Source organism: Anomaloglossus baeobatrachus, chromosome 6 (genome assembly GCF_048569485.1).
Source record: "Anomaloglossus baeobatrachus isolate aAnoBae1 chromosome 6, aAnoBae1.hap1, whole genome shotgun sequence".
NCBI classification, from domain to species: domain Eukaryota; kingdom Metazoa; phylum Chordata; class Amphibia; order Anura; family Aromobatidae; genus Anomaloglossus; species Anomaloglossus baeobatrachus.
This window is the reverse complement of record NC_134358.1, coordinates 422,397,870-422,417,864: the sequence shown is the minus strand read 5'-3', so window position 1 is coordinate 422,417,864 and position 19,995 is coordinate 422,397,870. Positions and strand designations below refer to the sequence as shown.

General features: G+C 44.0%; 1 protein-coding gene across 1 annotated transcript in view; it reads left to right on the top strand.

Annotated features, from left to right (window-relative positions):
- Positions 1 to 19,387, top strand: part of EXOSC7 (exosome component 7) — a 53,728-nt gene extending 34,341 nt beyond the window's left edge. The window contains exons 5-8 of the mRNA XM_075316619.1: positions 1,754 to 1,824; positions 10,034 to 10,157; positions 10,357 to 10,512; positions 19,235 to 19,387. Of these exons, the coding sequence (XP_075172734.1) occupies positions 1,754 to 1,824; positions 10,034 to 10,157; positions 10,357 to 10,512; positions 19,235 to 19,339 (456 nt within the window). The 3' untranslated portion in view covers positions 19,340 to 19,387. The remainder of the gene's footprint in view (positions 1 to 1,753; positions 1,825 to 10,033; positions 10,158 to 10,356; positions 10,513 to 19,234) is intronic.
- The last annotated feature ends 608 nt before the right edge of the window (positions 19,388 to 19,995 follow it).

Here is a 19,995-nt window from a genome sequence, read left to right as displayed (position 1 = left end):
TCGGATCGAGACCAGCGAAGCCCATCGGACCCTTCCCTCTTCCCGCAGGTAATTTATAATAAAAGTTCTTTTTTATGTTATACAGATCGGCCTGGCACTTGTATATATTATTCAAGAATTATGTATATAAGAGCTCACTGGTGGTGGCCTCAACTTATAAGGAAAAATCCTGGTGACATGTTCCCTTTAAAGGGAATCTGTTACCAGGTTTTGCCACCTAATCTGAGAGCAGCATAATGTAGAGACAGAGACCCAGATTCCAGCGATGTGTCACTTATTGGGCTGCTTAGTGTATTTTTGATAAAATCCCTATGTAATCAGCAGTAGATTATCATTAGAGGACTACTTGTCCTGCTGCCAGGTAGTCCAGCATATTCATGAGCTCTGTATAACTGCTAGATCTGCAGCAGAAAAAACATTGATTTTTATCTAAATGACGTCAAACCGCTCAGTAAGTGACACATCGCTGGAATCAGGGTCTCTGTCTCTACATTATGCTGCTCTCAGATGGGGGAGAAAAACCTGGTGATAGATTCCCTTTAACTCTGCTGCCCAACTAATCCACCGCTCTCCTCACTACTCCTCCATGTCTCCCCTCTGCAGATCCCTCCATTTGCGCCAATTATCCAGCTTATCCAATTCATCCTACGAACGGTGACCTACAAAGCCGTCCAAAAGCTTTCTCCTCCTTATATCTCCAAACTAATCTCCTGACCTCTTAATCTCTTGTCCACCCAAGACCTCCATGTGTCTTCCACACGTTTGTGTGTGTGTGTGTTCCTCACCCATTTGCCTCCAAGACGTCTCCCGAGTATCCCCCAGTCTCTGGAATTATGTACCCCAACGCATCCCATTTTTCCACCATATTCCAAACTTTAAGATGGAACTTGAAAACCCATCTCATCTTGAAAGTTTTCGGCCTTCAATGACCTCTCCAGCACCGGAGTGGCTACAACCCCCCCAACCTGCTATCCCCTTCCCTATTATCCTGTAGACTGTAAGGCCAAAATTTAGGGCCCTCTCCCCTTTGTCGGTCATTTTCAGTTTGTGGATTGTAATTTGTATGTGAGCCTATCACATGTACAGCAGCATGGAGTCAATGGTGCTCTAATAATAAGTAATAATCACACTGACCTGAAGATTCATATGGTCAGGCACTACAGAAAAGAAAAGAGGTGCCGCAGCCGCATCCCCCTCCTATTCTCTTTGTAGCCATTTTTATATCACACCAGCTTTTTCATGACTTCAACATTCGTTGGAAATGCAGAAAAATACAGACAAAGGGAAATATCTACATGGCTGTAGGACTTTTTATGCAAATCTTCTGTATGCCAGTGTTATGCTAAGTTTCCACATAGGCAGAACTATAGAGGACATTTCTGTGTTTCGTTTGCTGGTTAAGTGAAGCAATAACAAGCAAATTTCCCCTTTTCTCCGTCTGCATCTGATGCCTTTTATCCTTCAACAAACATCTAATTTCCAGTAATTAAAGTTCTTGTAAATCACATCTTTGTTCTCTAATGAAAGGCTTGATTTAAGCAGTTGGCAATTACAAGAGCATTAACATTACTAATTACCTCCTGACTAATTGTTCATTGTGTGCATTGGTGACTGGCGCTGTATGAGTGATGTCATTTCATGTCTCTGTCCCAAAAAGCGTAAAACATCTGTATTCTGCAGTGTTATTCTCATGAAGTAATGGATTCTAATACAGTCCGAACCTGCAATATAATATCATGGTCGTGTCTTGCAGCTATTGGAGTGCGGCGGAAACCTGTTTGACACCATTTCAATAGCGGTCAAGGCAGCTCTATTTAATACCAGGTAAGACAACGGAGTAAAGGTGGCCATACAGACAGTGTGTGCACGAATGCGTATTTAGATGTGGGCGCATACAATGTGTAGACAGTGGCCATTAGAGTTATTCCCATCTCAGAGTTCCTATCCCAATATGTAGTAGGTGTAATAATAATAATATCAAATACTTTCAATTAGAGATGTAGTATAGTTCTTCTGATATAGCCATGTCTCTTACCTCATGTGCAGGGCATTTTACCTTGTGCATCCATGGTTACGACCATGAACAACTAACTGTGACTGTATGAGTGGACGTACCTAAGCTGCAATGCCCTGCACATGAGGTAAAAGATATGGCTATATCAGGAGAACTATACTACATTTCTAATTGGAGGAATTTGCTAATATTATTATTTATTATTATTATTATTATTATCATTGCACCTACTATATATTAAGATAGGATCTTGGAGATGGGAATACCCCTCTAAGGACTTGGAAAATAGTCAGTCCTTGTTGGGAAGCAGTATGTAGAGTGTTTTTTTTCTTCTAAGATATGTTATAAAATTGTTTTTATGTAACGTTCTAAAACAACAAAACATAGTGCAAATATTATAACTAGAACTTGCAATATAAATTACTTATGAATGTAAAATATTTTTACTATCCTAACATTTGGAGATATATGAAATAAAATTCTAGTTAAAATCAACCAACCACCAGGATTTTGTAATATAAGGTAAAGTCAGTGCCATCCTGTTAGTAAGATGCTGAACCCAGGCATTCATTTTATAGAAAGATCGGATGCTTGTGTTTAATCAAAGCTGTAGAAATGCCCTGCACTTTGATTGATGTGTGCAACAGAAGCATGCGTTTGTGGGTCGGGTTCTCAATGTCTATTCCTTCTTCTCTGGTGTCCTCCTGGCTTGCCCCCTTTTCTTTATTTGATTTTCACGCCATGCTGCCATTGCTGTTGTTGACTGCGCATGCGCAATGCCACAGGATATAGCTCTTCAATAAAATGGCGCCAGAGCCCACACTTGGATGTTCCACGATCTTCAGCGCCATTTTATTGAAGACACTGGTGAAGACTGAGCGGCAGGGGCGTGTGCACACATGTGAAAAAATTAATAACTCTGCACACGCGCCAATGCCTCTCATTGTCTTCGCCGCTGTATCTTCAATAAAATGGTGCCAGATATTGCAGTATGCGCATGCACGGACTCTGGCACCCTTTTAATGAAGACAGAATTACTGTGGCAATGGGCACACACCACCAACAGCAGCAATGGCAGCACGGCACGATATTAAAAAAAAAAATGCGGCTAGTCCCGAGGATGCCAGAGGAGGACTTTACAGAGAGGACCTGATCCACAAAGACCCACGCCCTGTCACAGTGCAGTGCATTTCTGCAACTTTGATTAAAGATATTTCATCCACCAAGCATCTGATCTTTCTATAACAGGTATGCCTGGATTCAGCATCTTACGGACAGGATGACACTGCCATTACCTCATATAGCAAAATCCTGGTGGTTGGTTCTCCTTAAGTGTGCAGAGATTGTTCCGGCTTTATATTGGGAGTTCATTTTAAGGCCACTTTACGTACAGAGATAAATCTGCGGCAGATCTGTGGTTGCAGTGAAATTGTGGACAATCAGTGCCAGGTTTGTGGCTGTGTTCAAATGGAACAATATGTCCATGATTTCACTGCAACCACAGATCTGCCAAAGATTTATCTCTGTGTGTGACGGGGCCTTTACTGTTCCTTCCACTTTAACTTAGTTCTTATAGCAGGTAAGATAGACATTATACCTTTTGTGACTGCTTATAATTTAATTCTCTAAAATTACGCTTTTTATCAGAATTCCGCCATCAGAATATGGTGATGATGTTACTGCTCATTCTGTTCTTTTGTAGAAGGTCTCTGTACTCCGCTGGGCACCGGCAGGGAATATAATTTCCCCAATTACAGCTCAGATATACGGCAGACATTCCTTGATGTAGCCAGGATAGCTGTATTGTAAACTATAACATCAGTGTTGTGTGGCATGGACATGACTTGTAGTAAATGTCCTGCAGCTTTCAGCACAATTGTCAGCACTCGGATATTGTGGGAAAATTAACGGATTTACTTTTTATATTCATCATCGAATACAACATGGAGGATACCGAAGAGAACTGACACCCAAAAAAACGGAGGTCACATAGTATAGACTAAACAGACTCTCTAAAAGTCCATTTACTCTGCATGATTATTGTGAAGAAGTGTTCCTGGAATGCTTGTTTTACAATAATTTTTAAGTCTAAGGCTATGTGTCCACGAGAGAATGTTGCTGCGGATTTTTGTGCCTCAAAATCCGCAGCTTTCCCCCAGAATCCGCACCTTAGCATAGCTGCGGATTTGACGCGGATTTGACGCGGATTTGACGCGGATTTCGTTGCGGATTTTGATGCGGATTTTGTCCATTGTACTCTAATGTGTTTCTGAATAAAGCTTTGACTGTTTTGAAGGCAAAAAAAAGTCTCTTTGTGTCATTTCCTGTCCCAACCCTCCTTTCTTCTCCATTATCCATTTTGTTAGCAGTCTCACAGTGTGCTTATACAGAAAAGCTGCGGCCAACACCACTGGGCTCTTACATTCTAACAGGCTGTATATAATAACCCAGTGGTGGTGGCCGCAGCTTATAGCCAAAAAATGTGGTCCCATGTTCCCTTTCACTGTTATTTTAAAAAAAAAAAAAAATGTGCTCCGCTGTATTTTCACTGTCCAGCCCGATGCAAGCAAGCAACTGGGGGCTGTGCTTCTCAGCGGGATAAGGCTGAAGCATTCTCTGCCCCTCCCGCTGAGAAAAACAGTCCTCAGCTGCCCCTGAAAATGGCGGCTTCATTGTGAAGCGCCATTCTCAGGTGCTGTACCGAGGCTCATCCAGCCGCCCTGATGCATTTGGCTGGCTGGGTAATCTGAAGGGGTTAATGCCAGTTTTCTGCAAACTGGCACTAAGCCCGAGGTTCATAATGTCATGCCTGTGTAGACACGGCCATTATGAACCTCCATTTGGTAATAAAGAAAAGAAAACACTTTTTGAAAAATTTTATTTGAAATAAAAACACACAAACATCCCTGATTCCCATCTTTATTACTCCCAAGCCTCAGAGGTTAATCCAGGACAATATCACAGGAAAGCTCTCTGCCGGCTGCTAGGAGCGGCAGAACTCACTGGCCGGGTCAGCTCAGTTCATAGCTGAGCTCGGGTCAGCTGACTTCAGAGCATCAGCTGACCCGGGCACAGAAGTCAGCCGGTCAGCTGACTTAATTCGCGAGCGCGGGCGGGTCAGCTGAGTGCACATCGACAGCTGAATAGTCGGCCGATGTGCACTCATCTGACCCAGGCACGGACGTCAACCGGTCCCAGCAGATGGAAGAGAGCTTTGCAGCATCTCGTACACTGACGGCTGCTGGGACCGGCTGACGTCCGTGCCCGGGTCACATGACTGCACATCGTCAGCTGACTTAATTCGCGAGCGCGGGCGGGTCAGCTGACTGCACACCGACCAGCTGATGTGCCGGGCTCCGATGTGCACTCATGTGACCCGGGCACGGACGTCAGCCGGTCCCAGCAGACAGAAGAGAGCTGTGCAGCATCTCGTACACTGACAGCTGCTGTGACCGGCTGACGCCAGTGCCCGGGTCAGCCGGGTGCACATCGGAGCTGTCATGGATTATCGTCGGGGGATTCAGGGAGTAATAAAGATGGGAATCAGGGATGTTTGTGTGTTTTTTATTTCAAATAAAATTTTTCAAAAAGTGTTTTCTTTTCTTTATTACCAAACGGAGGTTCATAATGGCCGTGTCTACACAGGCATGACATTATGAACCTCGGGCTTAGTGCCAGTTTGCAGAAAACTGGCATTAACCCCTTCAGATTACCCAGTCAGCCAAATGCATCAGGGCGGCTGGATGAGCCTCGGTACAGCACCTGAGAATGGCGCTTCACAACGGAGCCGCCATTTTCAGGGGCAGCTGAGGACTGTTTTTCTCAGCGGGAGGGGCAGAGAATGCTTCAGCCTTATCCCGCTGAGAAGCACAGCCCTCAGTTGCTTGCTTGCATCGGGCTGGACAGTGAAAATACAGCGGAGCACATTTTTTTTTTAAAAAAGAATTGTGAAAAAAGAGCTGGGATCCTGTTTTGCCAGCTAAAAGCAAGCAGCCTGTAACTAGCTGCTTTTAGCTGGCAATCCAGAGTCCGGATACAACACTACTACACTGCCACTACTCTACACTACAAAATGGTGAAACTTCCTCTTCCTGAACTATCCTACATCACTTCCTGCGGATTTGTTTGCGAGATCCGCACCAAATCCGCAGGAAAAAGAGCCTGTGGGAACAGACCTGCGGATTTCTTGCGGATTTTACACCTTGCATTGACTTGCATGGGAAAAATCCGCACCAAAATCCGCAACAATAATTGACATGCTGCAGATTTTTCCGCATCAAAATCCGCGGCAAATCCGCCGCGGAAAAATCCGCAGCATGGGCACAGCATTTCCAAAATGCCATTGAAATGGCTTGGAAGTGCTGCTGCTGCAGATTTTCGGCAAATCCGCGGCAAAATCCGCGGTAAATCCGCAGCGTGGGCACATAGCCTAAAGGCAGTCGATCCCCCAACGAATGAATGTATTGCTGCACAAAAGATCATTGTTCTCGGCAGCACATTGTTAGGTGTAAACAGAACCTGCCGAGATCAACAGCAGCCTGTGTGCACTGAATGATCTATTCTAGATTGCTCCGTGTACATTGCTACAGCAGTATGAACAGAACTGGTAAATGACTGCTGAACAGTAAATAAGTTGCTGATCGGTGATCATTTAGTGCCACCAATTGTACGTGTGAATAATCCTTAAAGGAAATCTGTCAGATTTTTGCTACCTTGTCTGAGAACATCATAATGTAGGCAAAACAGATCCTGAATCCAACGATGTATCGCTTAGATTAGTGGGTGCAGACGTTCTGACACAATCAGAACTTTTAGATTTAACCATGTAGCAGAGCTGAGAGAGCTAGAGCTGTGCCGCCCACACCAGGCTCTCTATAGAGATTGTACATTGACCGTGAGGTGTCATTTGGAGAAGGTGGCGTACCGGACTGCTGTGCGCATGGCAATGTAGTCCAAGCAATAAAAAGTCCTACTTATTTAAACAAACCTAACAAATAAACAACATATGGTACCTTGAAAAGATAGGCATCCTCTTAATTCTCTGTGTTAACCCTTGCAGCATGCTGTCTTCAGCTTACATAGCAAAAACCTGCTGACAGATTCCCTTTAATAGTTCACACAGCGCCAACTGCTTTCTGCTTAACAAAGTCCCTCCAGCATAGCTGCAGCTATTGCTATTGCTACAACAGAATGAAGGTAAGCGATGCCATACCAACCAATGCTACTGTCCTGCTTCTTCATAATGTAAATATAAATTTACAAAAAAAAAAAGCATATGCCACCTCTGAGTCCCCAACTGACCGTTTTAGCTGTGGCAAGGAGGCTGCTTATTGCATCGGCTTCTGAGCCATATAATGGTGCTAGAGGGGCTGACGGCAGCATCCATTTTCAAACATGGCACCCATTTAAGAACAAGGGTCTTGGGTATTTGCTAAATGTCTGCAATGTGAATACCACTATAAAGTATTTTACAGTAAAGACCATAAATCGTCCGGCCAGGCCAGCCATGTAATTCCCATTGTAACAGTAGTGCCGTAAGCTTGATCTCGATCATTAGTGGGTTAAGCACACATCACTTGTGTTATGTCAGTGAGACAATGTAAAGAATGTCTGTGAAGTTCCCCCGGTGCGGCTCTTAATACTTGAAAGCGATGGGATCCACATGTCCTGATGCAGAAAGTCTTTGTTGTGATTTCTTGTTGGTAAAGCCGTCTGTGCACTGGCTGCATTGTGAAATCTGACTGCAGTACATTAAACTCAGCCGAGCTGGGAGAATTACCGGAGTGCGGAAGGTCAGGCCAGGTAGAAAATGTCTAAAACACCAGCTCAGTCCTTCTAAATAACTGTTAGTTAAAAAGCTAATGACTTTTAGTTATTAAGCTGCTAATAGAAAAGTGGAATTGGCAAGTCTATGGCTTGACCTCATTGGTAGACGTTGTGGTGGGCTGGAACTTTCCTCTGGCCAACTATGAAATGGCACTATATTGTGACCTTGCCTTTGGCCACAGTCGTCAGGTGTGAATGAAAGCCACTATTCTGTGGCAACAGCCAAGTCCAGCTGAAACTGTGATCCCGGGCGTCCAACCAGTCTAATGCACCGTTTATAGCGCTTGGAGCATTGCAAGTACATGGAGGGGTCTCCTCAATACTGGAGCCCAGGCTAAATAGTTATGTGACAAGTCGGGGCATAGCAAAGCCCCTCTGTGAGCCCCATGTGAAATCTTCTTTGGGCATCCCTGAACTATTCCCTAACAGCTTCCTGCACATTATATATGCACATAAAGTAACGTACTGAAGCTCATACCGTAGGTATACTGTATCAATGGGCTCCAATAATGAGCAGAAATAACCTAAAGTCCAAAAATTAACGTCCACTTGTGGGACAAAAAATAGTTTGAATGAAAAGCAAACTAAATAAAGAAGTAAGCTTGCTAATATTTTTTTTTTTAAACTTGATAAATTCAAATCTAATTTGACAAACCAAAATATAATGCTGTAAAAGGAAAAAAATTGAAAAATTCTGACTCATTATTTAGTGAGTCATATCTAAATTATTATTGACTAGAAGGTGGCCCAATTGTAACGTATCGGGTAGTCTAGAATGTGTATGTATGTTAGCAGATTGAATAATAAGGTAATGAATGGACTGGATGGGTTAGGTTTAATTTAGCATTCTTATAATTGTTTATTGGTTTTAAAATGACAAACAGAAGGAACAGTTTTAATAGATGAGTCTAATGTTTAATGATGGCTTGTAATGAAAGAAGGCCATGTACAATGTAAAGTTAAGTAAAAATATGCTGATGCTGTTCCCCTATCGTGGTGCAGCCACCATCGTGACATGTGCCCCCATCCTGCGGGGTAATGTGTGCGGGGGGGTGGAGCCGAACGGGCCATGGCGCTGAGGACGTCAGTGCCGGAGACTGCATGGCTGGGGACAGGTGACTATCCAGGTGTGTGTGTTATCAGTGTATACATGCAGAGGGCGGAGTGCAGGGGGACTGAGCCAAGCAGGGTAATGTGTGCGGGGGGATGTGGAGCCGAGCGGGGCCATGGCGCTGAGGACATCAGTGCTGGGACTGCATGGCTGGGGACAGGTGACCATTTGTGTGTGTGTGTGTGTGTTCAGTGTATACATGTATACATGCAGAGGGCGGAGTGCGGGGGGGTGGAGCCGAGTGGGGTAATGTGTGATAGGGGCGGAGGCAAGCGGAGGGTATGTGTCAGCTGGGTTGCCAGTGTGGGCTCCCGGGGGTGCAGCACTCACCGGGGAGTCGGGGCTCCGTGTGTGTGTGGGGAAAAGTGTCGGGCGTCGTCCTGTCGGCCCATAGTTCGGGCTGTTCAGTTAGCTGAGCCGTTAGTCGCAGGCTCTTTAGCGTGCGCAGTGTGGTGACGGTTGTCACTGTAATGACGTCATTTTGGAGTAAGACAGACACAGGCAGAATAAGGCAATTAGATATATATAGATATTATTAGCAAATAAACAACAGATCGGACCTCGGCAAGACAAGCATCAATGAATTCTATGTTTTAACCCTTGCAGCATGCTGTCTTTAAATAGAAAAAAACCTGCTGACAGATTCCCTTTTAATGAGGTTGCTCATTAAAAATAAGTTGTTGCTGATCTGTAGGATTGTTGATGACTTGTTGATTGGTTGGGGAATGACGCTTGTGACAGAACAAGGATCTTTTATCCCATTAGACTGGAGTGGCAGTGCACATAACTGCACTCCATCGTTTCCCTAAGGAGCTGTTAAACACTCTTCTTTTTCTGGCAGCCCCATAGAGAATGAATGAGGCAATGGCCGGGCATCCAGCTTACCATGCCATTTTGTGATAAGGATAAAAGTTCCGTCTTATTAGCAAGTTATCGCACATCATGTGGATATAGAATAGTTTGTTTTTGCCGGACAATCCGTGTAAGACCTTAACTACATTGTGATCTTAGTTATTGCTAATGCTATTAGAAGTATGGAATTGCTGATCAGAAATATTTCCTGTGTTTTTTGCATCAAATAGGATACCTAAAGTGCGTGTTCTGGAAGACGACGAGGGAACCAAAGACATTGAACTTTCTGATGATCCTTATGACTGCATGCGGCTGAACGTGGAGCATGTTCCCTGCATTGTCACACTAAGCAGAGTAGGTATAATGCCACATAAACCTTAGTTGTTGTAAAATTGTGATTGTCCCCTTTTAGGTTTTATGCTGATGGAAAGTTCTGTGGCACCAGAGCCAGGAGTGGTAAGAAATACTGGTAGAGAGATTACCTGGGGAAGCCATGCTCTTTTCTGTTTATTGATGAGTGAGCTCTGAAAGGTTTTTGTATTGTTTTTTTCAGATAGGCCATCGACATGTAGTAGACGCTACATTGCAAGAAGAAGCCTGTTCTTTGGCAAGTCTTCTCGTCTCTGTGACAAGCAAAGGTACTTTGACTTGTATGAGAAAAATAGGCAAAGGAAGTCTAGATCCAGAAAGCATCTTTGAAATGATTGAGGTAAGAGGATGACAGATAATTCATCTTGTCGTTCAGTCTGTAAGCCCACTGTAATGATCTGACAAGTTTGTGGTGTACAATTTTGGACTGATTCATTTTTTTTTTTTTTTATTATACATTTTGAGGATTTGCTCTCCTTTTTTCTGACGATGTGGCTCCATTCACACAACGTTAGAGTTAAAGGGGTGGTCTCATTAAAGAGTCTGTCACCCCCAAAATACCACACTGTATTAACCTTGATATAGAGGTTGTAACCTCCTATAAAAAACCATAACAGGCATATACAGGCTTACTTATTTCCTGATATATCTACTTCTCTTAAGGCCGGGGCCACACGGGGATTACTGCGATCCTCACATGACACTCTGCTCACGCTGGCAGCACAGCGGGAGCCGGGTATCATGCGAGTGTCACTGCGACTGAGGTCCGATCGTGCGATCGGACCACAGCTGATTAGGGGCGGGCCAGCTCTGAGGAGGGGCGGGCCGGCGCAGTGGAGGGGAGGGAGGGATTTATCTCCCTCTCTCCTCTGTTGCCGGCTATAGCCATTCTCGCTCTGCACTTGCAGAACACTGGTGTCCCGCGAGTGAAGTGCGATTTTTCTCTCCCCCCATAGACTTGAATGGATGCGAGAGAAACAAGGATCGCATTGCACCCACAGCATGCTGCGATTGTTTTCTCGGTCCGATTAGGGCTGAGAAAATAATAGCTCATGGGTGCTGGCACATATGTTAATATTGGTCCGAGTGGAATGCAATGTTTTATCGCATTCCACTCACTACGATTTTCATGCTGTGTGTCTTAGGACTTACTGTGCAAATCAGGTTACTTTGGTGCACACTTGGCATAGCCTATGCTCTGATGCACTTTTTTTTTAATTCGTTAATTAAGTAACAGAAATAAAGATAAGGACACGTATAGTGCATACTATAAAATAATTCAGTACAAAGAGAACTCCTATTCCAGGTACTTGGGGTGCATATACTCCTTAACAAGATACAGAGAACAAGGGAAAAAGCATAAAGTATCACAGTGACCATTTCTGCCATACGTACCAACAAAGGAGCATTCAACATTACCAGACTATAATATACTTTCTATAGTATAAGTATAGTATATATAAGTATAGTATAGTATAAGAGCAAACGAGCAACTCAGAGAATTATCAAAATTAAATGGGAGTGAGTGTCTGCCCTAATATATGGATCTGACCCCCCGGCATTACTATTGTGGGATTTGAAGAGCTGGTGGACACCTTCCCCTGAAAAAACCATTGTTTTGGTGGTCCTTCTTTATGTCGCCCCTCCTATATATCTGCTGGACCGGGTAAGATCGTTCCCTTAAGGGATTTATATGTGACACCCATTTGTCCAACTGTATACACTATAGACACATTTCCTTATGCTGGTAACATATCCAGTTTCATGAATGAATAAGGTTGTGTGTCAGTCCATAGTCAGGATATACCTTGGTAGTTGGCTATTGGTGGCATCCTCAAGTGAGTTTTGAGGCTAGCTCTGCCGCACTCTTATCACCAGGGCCAATACGACTGGTTTGCTCTTCTTTGTGTCCCTGCGTTCAGCAGGATTTTAATCACTATCGTGGTTTTGGTTTTTACTCACCCTTAGTGAGCCTAGGTTCACGTTTTACTAGCACGCTAAATAAAAGTTATATTTTAGGTCTTCTATTTCTGCACCTATTTTGCCTGGATTCAGCTATTTGCTACGGTTGATTCTGTGGAACCTCTGGGTATTTTGCTATTGTTTGACTCAATATTAAATGGGCAACGTCAGAGGAGAGAAATTCCATATTTCCCAGACCTTATTATATTTCTCAGGGCAACCCCTATTTTCATACACTGTCCATTCATAGGGTAATATTGCATTTACTAGCTCCACCCATGCACGCACCGTCTGGGCCTAACTGCCCATCCATCGCAGGGCAATGAGTTTCCTGGCCATAAATAGGAACTCCTGGAGAAAGATTTTGTGGTAATAAGACAATGTTCCCTCGTTCAAGACTCCAAACAAATAGAGAAGTGGCTCAAGAGGTATAAGGAAGGAGGCCAGGGAAGATAGAAATTATACCACCTCACGCCTAAAGGTAACCATTACCGGGCACCCCCAGATCATATAGACGAAGTCTGCGTCCTCCCCATAACACCGCGGACACTCTGATGTCTCCCGGCTTCGCATCTTAAATAATCTCAGTGGGCAAAGTTAGGCCTGGTGTATTATATAGATGTGGACCATTTTGTTGTTAATTGACGAGGAGACGTTAGTGGGTGATTCCAAGACTTCCTCCCAGTCATCCTTCTGCATATTTGGTACCAGTAGCCCCCACCTCTCCTTTGCTGATAAAGGTTGGAATTTCATTCCCCATGGACAGTAGATACATATGTATACAAAGAGGAAATCAACCCTTTTGGGCCTTGAGACCGAAGTATCCCTATCAAAGGAAAAGAATATATTAGAACAGTCCCAAAAACCCCTCATGTGGTACTGGATCGCCGTTCTAAGCTGCAAGTACCAAAAAAACAAAAACAAATGACATCTTGCAACATTGAACTTGGATTGGATCTAGTCAAAGGATAACAATACATTTTGCTCATAAATCACACCAAGTGAGAAAACACCATGCACGCTCCAGAATGTGAAAGATGGGTGACCCGATAACGTGGAAAAATACACATTTTGCCATAAGGGCATTTCAGCTGTGACATCTGAGAAATGCATGATCTTCTTCGCATGCCTCCACACCTGCCATGCTAGCCTATGAAGGGGCAGCAACTTCCGCGATCCCGATCTCTCCATTTCAAAAAACCAGAGTAGGCAATTCGCCCCCACTGCATAAGCTAAATGACTGAGTTAGGCGACTGAAAGCCAGGTATCCATGAGGATATCTCCTTTAACTGGCCCTCTAAATAATAATAATAAGAAATTTGGCAATGCTGCCTCTCCTAGCTGCTTGGACCTATGGAGGGTAGTTATCTTCAATTTTGGTCTTGCATTGCCCCATACCAAACCCAGTTATTAGCATATTTAAAGGGAACCTGTCAGGTGTAATATGCACCCAGAACCACGAGCAGTTCTAGGTGCATATTGCTATTCCCTGCCTAACCGTCCCTCTATACACTAGCATAGATAGAGATCTTTAGAAAAAGTATTTCTAAAGATCCCTTACCGTATGCTAATGAGCGAGGGCAGTAGCCCCCTGGGCGTTAGTTCCTCTGGCCAGTCGCCCCCATTAGCATGTTAGCACGCCCACAGGGACGTACTATCATGCTAATGAATGTGCAGCATCAGATGATGACCTCACTCATCTATCCGCCTCCATCGTGTCCGATGCTGGATTTCGGCTCAGTGTGCATGATCCCAGAGTTTGGGTCATACGCACTACTTCAGTTTGAAGCCAGGACGCGTACACCCGGTTTCGTAGTGCGCATGACTGAAACTCCGGGGACATGCGCACTGAGCTGAAATCCCCCGTCAGATGCGATGGCCGCAGATAGGTGAGTGAGATTATCTTGTGACACTGCGTATGCTAATGGGAGCGACTCACAAGGGAAGCAACACCCAGGGGGCAACTGCCCTCGCTCATTAGCATACAGCAAAATCTTTAGAAATACTTTCTATAGATCTCTTTATCTATGCTAGCGTATGCAGGGACAGTTAGACAGGGATTAGCAATATGCACCCAGAACTGCTCGTGGTGCTGGGTGAATATTGCACCTGACAGGTTCCCTTTTAAGGATGAAAAGAATGATTTAAGGACTAACACTGCACTGAGGAAATAATTAAATTTGGGGAGCAGTATCATCTTTATTAAATTAATACATCCCGGGACTGATAAAGGAAGCTTACGCCATATAAGAAATTTATCTTTAGCAAATTCTAAAAGAGGGTATATATTTGATGGGAGGTTGCGCTTGCTATCTTTTTGTATCATAATTCCCAAGTATTTAAAGTCTGATACGAAGTACAGAGGGGATAAGGTTTCTAAATGGAATGTGGGACTATGGGAGAGGGACATCAAATTCGATTTATCCCAATTTATACCTAATCCGTAATATTTAGTAAAATCTTCAATAACATCAACAACCCGAGGAGGCAGTGACCGCTCCATATCATCCATAAATATAATCATATTGTCGGCATACAGGCTGATTGTATCCACCCGGTCAGCAATCTGGATACTCTTAATCAGCCTGTCAGTGTATCTTGATTGCTAAAGCTTTAATGGCCAGGGCAAAGAGCACCCTTGACGAGTCCCCCTTTCTAGCAAGAGCGGTTCAGATGACATCACATTGACCACCATTCTTGCCTTAGGGACCTGGTATAACATCCAGATCCAGGCACAGAATCGGGGGCCAAAGTTCTGAAGGCAGGCTATCAGGAGGTTCGACACCAGTGAATCGAATGCCTTAGCCGCGTCCAGCGAGGCCAAAGCCCATTCGTTGTCTTTCGCTATGGTACTGTACTGGACAACTGACTAAACACTTCAAATATTAATGGAAATATTCTTCCCTGGCATCAAGCCCATTAGGTCTGTCTGATGCATTTTTTGCCCTGCTGTTTGAATATTAAAGCTAGTCCCTTTTTTGATGGACAGCGCTCGCAAAGTGACACTGGAGGAGTTCAGCAGGGTTCTCCCAAGTATCAGTACGATTGTGCTCTGATGTCCAGCTTCTGTCTGTTTGTGGTGGCCGCTCAGGGCACTCGGACGTAGCAAGTAAGCCTCCTCAGGGAGGGAGAAAGGAAAGGGCATTGTGACGTGGCACTACTGTCTGCTTACTTCAACGCTTTTTCCTCCTTGAGAATGCACCCGCACAGACCCTTTGAGCTCACCACTGATCTTAGCATTTGCGTTTACCAACTGAACACTGTTAATCAAGATAAGGGACAGAGGCCACGCCAAGGCACTAAGCACCCTCCTCTGTATATTAAATAACAGTTGATATTTCAGCAAATACGAAGTTAAACTTTATATGCCTGGTATGACTTTTGTAAGAGCTACATTCCCTATATGTTTATACCATTTAATAGGCATTTTGGGGGTTACAGATTTCCTTTCTAAATGTAGCTAGCTGATCTAATGTAACCTTCAAGGAACGTAAACTGTAATTTCCAAACTTTTAAAGGTCTGGTTTCTCTAGTAGGAAATTCTAACTTAAAGGGTGATCCCCTATTTAAGACCTTGATCTATTAGCCATGTGAGAAAGTAGCTATAAAGACTAAGCTCAGCCATGTGTTACACCAATGTGTCACTAACTTCAAATGGAACAGTCTTTGGCTATGTGCCCACAGCGTAACGTCACTGCATGTGCGCTTCAGAGCGCAGCTGAAAAGCTCCGTTCTGAAACTTTGGTGACTGCAGAATTCGTGCGCTCTGGATGCTGACTTCCCTATAGACAGAATGGAGACAGCATGCAAAGCGCCCGAAAGAAGTGACATGTTGCTTTTTAGAACGCAGCGATTTGGCAGCATGCAAATCGCTGCGTTTTAAATGCAACGTGTCTTGGATTATGCACAATCTTCATAGAGTTAGCTGCATGCAGTTAGCTGCAGTGCAGATCGCAGCGCAACTGCATGCAAATACGCACACATGGGCACAGAGCCTTTTTTCCAAAAAGAGAAGGTGAACCATTGACGCTGGGTTCATCCACAAGGGGACCCATCAGCATTACGTTTTGGGGTTCGCTCGTTTCTGTAGAACCTTGTTATTAAGCTGGAATTGTCCACACTGGTAACAACTTTATCTCACTATAATAGAGTGTAGGGGATTTGTACCATGGGAATAGAAATTTTTACAGAATTTTGAAGGTACCGTCATAATTGCTAGAGGCTTGTGAGGACCGTTGTCTCCTGATTGACAACAAACCGTCAGATGTGAGTCCATTCGCCCACTGGGCACTCGTGTATCTACCACGAGCATGCCTCAAATGACTGCTCACCTACATAGTGCTGTCATATACCATAGTATAACCAGAAATGCATCATTTTAACTGTGGGAACATCCTTATTATATCATTCAGAGCTACTAGATAAAATTCTTAGTCTAAAAAAGACCCATGGGGATTATCTGGAGGATATTAACAGCAGTCTGTAAATAAAGTGCCTAGTAAAGACTATAAAAACAAAAGTCTCAAAGTCTAAATGTTTGCTTAAATCTTGTACCCTCCACCATATACATGTGTATTACATCCAAAGCTTTTACTCAAGATTGGGGTGGAGGATAGATTACATAATAAATCCTGGTTGCTGATGTCGGTGCTTATGCCACTTCTGGTACAGGGTAGACTTTTATAAACTGGATTTTGAGTATTTTTCATTAGCGCGGTGCATGCATGAGCCTGTCACGTTATTTTCTCCCATATTTCCCGTCTGCTGCACAGTAAGGATTCAATTGATCATAAACATCAATGCATACTTTAGCACTTGGCCCATAGGAAAACACGCATGCTTCATTGCTTAGTATCTGGAATAAATTAGATTCAGTTACCAAGTGTGCAGCCAGATGTAAATTATATGTTCAATTTACAAGGTTTAGTATTATATCTAGTCTTGATTTTTATGCAGAAGCTGATCGTGAGGTTTCAAGATTTAGACATTAGCCAGCATTCATCAAGGCTATTTAACTGGTGGGGGGGTTGTTTGTTTTTCTTTTGTCCATAGCAATTAATCAGTGGGCAGCTCTAAGGGCACCGTCACACTTTAGCGATGCAGCAGCGATACCACCAGCGATCTGACCTGGTCAGGATCGCTGCTGCATCGCTACATGGTCGCTGGTGAGCTGTCAAACAGGCAGATCTCACCAGTGACCAGCCAGCAGCGACATGCAAGCGACGCTGCGCTTGCACGGAGCTGGCGTCTGGAAGCTGCGGACACCATGGTTACACGATGTTTACCTTAGTTAACAGCGCACACCGCTTAGCTTAATGTGTGCAGGGAGCAGGAGCCGGCACTGGCAGTGTGAGAGCTGCGGATGCTGGTAACGAAGGTAAATATCGGGTAACCACCTTGGTTACCCGATGTTTACCTTGGTTACAGCTTACCGCAGGTTGTCAGACGCTGGCTCCTGCTCCCTGCACATTCAGGATTGTTGCTCTCTCGCTGTCACACACAGCGATGTGTGCTTCACAGCGGGAGAGCGACAATAAAAAAAATGAACCAGGGCTGTGTGTAACGAGCAGCGATCTCACAGCAGGGGCCAGATCGCTGCTCAGTGTCACACACAGCGAGATCGCTAATGAGGTCACTCCTGCGTCACAAAAAACGTGACTCAGCAGCGATCTCAGTAGCGATCTCGCTGTGTGTGAAGCACCCCTAATTTTTCCACTTAAGATTGTCAGAATTGTGATCAAAGTTTTTGATCAACTTATCCAAATATATGTTCATGCAAATGCAGTTTCTAAACAGACTAGCAATTTAACCACCCATCTACTCTACAGTTGTACTGCCTATCATGTCACTACACTTTATCAGCACAAATTAACTCTTCAAACCAAGCACTATCGCATTGTGCCATTTAAGGCCACGTCTCACTAAGCAACATCGCTGCTGATGCACGACTTTTGTGACGCAACAGCGATGTTGCTAGCGATGTTGCTGTGTGTGACATCCAGCAACAACCTGGCCCCTGCTATGAGGTCGCTGGTTGTTGCTGAATGTCCTGGACCATTTTTTGCTGTCCCGCTGTGAAGCGCACATCGCTGTGTGTGACAGCGAAAGAGCAACAACTGAATGTGCAGTGAGCAGGGAGCCGGCTTCTGCGGACGCTGGTAACCAATGTAAATATCGGGTAACCAAGAAGCCCTTTCCTTGGTTACCTGATATTTACCTTCGTTACCAGGGTCCGCCGCTCTCACGCTGTCGGCTCCCTGCATTATTAACCCGATGTGTACTCTGGCTAGGAGTGCAGGGAGCCAGCGCTAAGCGGTGTGCGCTGGTAACCAAGGTAAATATCGGGTTGGTTACCCGATATTTATCTTAGTTACCAAGCACAGCATCACTCCACGCGTCGCTGCTGGCTGGGGGCTGGTCACTGGTTGCTGGTGAGATCTGCCTGTGTGACAGCTCACCAGCAACCCGTGTAGCGACGCTCCAGCGATCCTTGCCAGGTCAGGTTGCTGGTGGTATCGCTGGAGCGTCGCTTAGTGTGATGGTACCTTTTAGAGCAGACAGGGAGCCCCCTCTTAAAAGCAGATCGATGTTGCTGTCGTCATTGCTTGTGTCATCAGTGGGATTAACTCCCGCGATCAGTTAAGAACTGATTGTGGGCATTACAACAGGGTGACAGGTACGATACATAGCTGACACCTACTGATGATGATTTCACCAGCTCTGGTTGTGAGCCGGAGTGATCATAGTGCTGTACATGTATGGCGGATTGTGGGAACAAACTTCCCGCAGCATTGCACGTGTCTACCAGATGTGATGAAGGGGTTAAGTAAAAAAATAACTTCTGTAAAAATGACATCCGTTCGAACTTTTTCTGACATCCTTTCAACTTTGGGTTGATTTTATTGATATTCTAGGTCTCCGCACTTCTCTTTACTCCTAACTGTGGGGTTATACTGTACATGTTTAGGCCTTACAAGGCTTCCACCTCCAAGCTAGGAATTTATTCTAAAAACTTATTTTTATTTTTACTGTTTATAAAAAAAAAAGAAAAATTGTGTAGTGCTAAGACTGAAATATTTGTTTCTTGTTTTTCACTTTAGACAGGGAAGCGTGTTGCAAAGTTTTTACACTTGTCCGTACAAAATGTATTAAACCAAGAAGAAAGCCTCGGGAAAAAGAGACAGAAGATAGGCTTCCTAAGGTGAACTGTCTGAGCAAGGAAAGGCAATAAAGATGTTTTGTTTGTTTATAAATTCATGAAGTTTGTTTTTCTTTAAAAAAATCGTTTTTTGTTTTTGTTTTTTTGTTCAATTTTACTTTTTATCTTCTGTGGTCTTTATTCTTGTGAATATTCTGGTATGTAGGATTAATTAATGGTAAGTAACAAGGTTATGAATTGACACAAAAGCTTTTGAAGGCACAGGATCATGATTAGCCCCCCCCAAAAACCTCTCCATACAGAATTTAGGCTTTTTGTTACCCAGTGTGAATTAACTCCACAATAACCTGATATTACAGGTGTTCTATAGTGAGTTTGTAAGTAAAAAATTAATACATTTGCTCACCTGAGCTTGGATATACATGAGATATTCACAGCGTTGGTACAAGCATGGAAGTCTCTGGGATCTGGCTGCTGCCCCGAACGCTGAACTGGAGGATACTAAGAATATGAATGGTGGAGGAAAAAAAATTTAGTTTTGTGGTCTGCCGGTATCCAAAAACACCTAGGACCAAATGACAGTAAAAAGTTTATTGAAAAACACGATTGAAAGTTAATTTAACTCCATCATCAGGTAACGCTCTGTTTATATAACTTTATATGGTCTTCCAGTCCTCGGTGATACATGATATCTGCAACGCC